We start from the raw sequence: 3,016 nt of genomic DNA, 5'->3' as shown, positions 1-3,016 counted from the left end.
AAAAGGAAGGCAAAGAGATGAATGGATGGGACACCATTTTTGTTTTTACTCTGGATGACGTGCCATAGCACTGTGAGGTCATTGACTGGCATCAAATTATTTAGCTAAAGTTACTTGAGTCCCGTTGTGTTTTCCAAAAGGACTGTTTTAATGCAAGGGTTGTTGATTGTTATTTATTTTCCTTTCCAGCATTCAGAGCCCACCATGAAGAGCATTCTAGCACTTTGTGACTGTCTTTGGGCCTGGACCCTGCTTTTGAATACACTGACTGGAAGAAGGTGGGGGGAAATATTTTAAACATTTTTGTTTGTTTGTTTGTTTGTTTGTTTTATTAAAAAAGACATTTGTAACCTTTACTTTGTTATAAGGGCATAAGAAACAACTATCACATGGACTGGGCTCTACTAAGTGTATTGGGGGAAGTTAATCCTTGTTCAAATCCCAGCTAAATCTAAATAATGAAGAGTGAAAGTAAACTACAATTTGTTTGCTTAACATCTTTATGCTAAAATTAAGAAATTCTTCAGCAGAAACTATTTGAACCATATTAAAGCTAAATTATCAATAAAATACATAGAAAATAATATGTTGTCCCTTCTACTCAAAGTTAAAGAGTATGAGAGTTTATTCTATATTTCAGTTGTGACTGTGAATCAAATAGAAAGGAAAGTGTAATGAAGGCATTTTATTTCAGTATTCTGGGCCAAATCCTGCGTTCACTGGAATCAGTGTCAAAACTCCCATTGGATGTGGATTGGGTCCTAATTTGTTTAAAAAAAAGGTGTTGGTTCCTGCAAATCCTTACTCATGAAACTAGCCCTTGCTAAGTGACAAAGAAGGTTTACATGCCTAAGAATTTGCAGGATCAGGCCCCATCACGGAAACCTTGGGTTTGAAAGTCCATGCTGTTTAATCCATATGTTAAAAAAAACTTTGTGTAGAGTTAGCATTAGTACTAGTACCATTCATGATCATACAATTATCTTATTTGATTATTAAACCTATGGGCTAAACTTGAGTATACTTGAAAAGGAAAGTACAATCCAAACTTCACTGGAGGGGGAAACTCAAAGATATATTTTATTGAATTTTAAAACATTTAAATCCTATCTATTATCCTACCTAATGAATGACTGTCATTAAAGGTATATTTTTCCCACTGTCAATGATAAGCCTTAGAAAATATTTTGTACACAGATTTCTATAATGTCTTTTATTCAGCAGCTCTAGAGAAATTTATCTCATGACCAACCAGAAAAACTTAGATAGATACAAGAGGATAAAAAAGTCTATTTTGTATGAGTGTTTCTTCTAAAAAATAGAGATGTAAACAGCATACGTATACAGTTTAATATATGTGTTGAACAAACAAGAAATATTGTAAAAAAAACCCTTGTTTAAAAATTTGTCTAAAAGGTGAGAATTTAAATTATTCTTTGGCTATTTCATTTTGTTTTTTCATTTGCTGGAGTATGTTGTGAAATTATGTTTCACTGGAAATATATTAATTGTGTATATTCTAAAGTAAGAATTAAAATTCATTTGACTGCTTTTGAAAAATTATATGAAGTGTCACTATTATCACGACCTGTAGATGGAGTTAGTGTACAGTGTTTTATTGTGCAGTGGTTTAATATGAAACCACAGTCACATACAGTAACTTTGATATTTTTCTTCGAAATATACACACCCCAAATTAAATATATCTGTTTATGAAGTCATTTTATCCAAAGCAACTTCACTTGCCTTTAATTCTAGATTTTTGTTAATTTCTTGGCAAGTATAGTATTCTAATTAAATACATTTTCTCTTATGTGGAAAGGTTACAGGTTTTCAATCAGATGGTTCTGTTCACAGAAAATAAAAATCAGTATTGGAGCTATTTTACCAAGAATGGTTTCCTGATTTTAGATAATCTACAGTGGAAAAAATCACTGTTACTTGGAATTTATAATGTATTATCTGTTACACTTGTGCAAACTGCTCATGTTATATTGATATGTCAGTTAATTAAAACCAAAACACCACCCAACCCATTTGCTTTTGGAAAAATAATGTGAAGAATAGATAAATGTACTTAAATTTTCACACCCAGAAACACAATAATGACATAATTATGTTTTATCACATCCTCTCAGATTACATTGCCATTTGTCCATCACTCTTTCCCCTCCTTTACCCCAGGGGTACACATTTATTTATTCTCATCAGCCTTACAAAAGTGAACTTTCTTCTACCTTAATCATGATGACCTTCTGCTCTCCTTGAGATATGTATGCACAGCAGTTTGTTTACTGACAATGAATGTTTATATAGAATTTAATCCAGAGAAGAGTCCTGTACCACAGCTCTATGTAATGCATTTGGGAATGGATCCTTTAAAATATAATGCATATGGGGAAAAAGTGTAATACACCAGCGTAATTTGTTAATTAACATATAAGTAACATCTGAAAAGATGTCTGAAAATATTTACATCTATCACTTATAATTTAAATTATCAGTTTAAAAAGGAACCCCATCATACTAGAAATATTTTATGTTTATGGTAGCTGAAAGGAAACGTGTTAGAATCTATTAATAATTTTTCATTTGGAAAGGTATTTGTCATTTTATTCTATTCATTAAAAACAGAACTGTAGATATCTTTGTTTACACATTCCTAGTAATAAAAGGAATTATATGGCCTTCCAAACAACACATGAAATAAAATGGTGGTTAAAACCCTGTGAATATAGGTTTTGTTAGTTGCTTGAATCTGTAGTTTCCTTTATTCAAAACCTCTTTGGAAATTAACATAACAGTGATTTTTCTGTCCCATGGAAAAAGGTCACGCAAACAGATTCTCCGTCTCCCCCCCCATTTTTATGCATGTGGGATCTACAAACAAGACTAAATTGATGAGGTTAAAGGAAATAATAGCATTTTTTTATAATTTGATCTTTTACATAACCATTACTTCCTTATAAAACAATCCAGGCTGGTTAGAACAACTAGGGCTGGCAGAATGCTGACC

General features: G+C 31.9%; 1 protein-coding gene across 1 annotated transcript in view; it reads left to right on the top strand.

Annotated features, from left to right (window-relative positions):
* The first annotated feature begins 204 nt into the window (after positions 1 to 204).
* Positions 205 to 3,016, top strand: part of GABRA1 (gamma-aminobutyric acid type A receptor alpha1 subunit) — a 48,005-nt gene continuing 45,193 nt past the window's right edge. Inside the window, exon 1 of the mRNA XM_026660848.1 lies at positions 205 to 283. Within this exon, the coding sequence (XP_026516633.1) occupies positions 205 to 283 (79 nt within the window). The remainder of the gene's footprint in view (positions 284 to 3,016) is intronic.

This window comes from Terrapene carolina, unplaced genomic scaffold, assembly GCF_002925995.2.
Source record: "Terrapene carolina triunguis isolate 2854851 unplaced genomic scaffold, T_m_triunguis-2.0 Scaffold838, whole genome shotgun sequence".
NCBI classification, from domain to species: domain Eukaryota; kingdom Metazoa; phylum Chordata; order Testudines; family Emydidae; genus Terrapene; species Terrapene triunguis.
The sequence above is the reverse complement of the archived record's forward strand: the minus strand, read 5'-3'. Positions and strand labels throughout refer to the sequence as shown.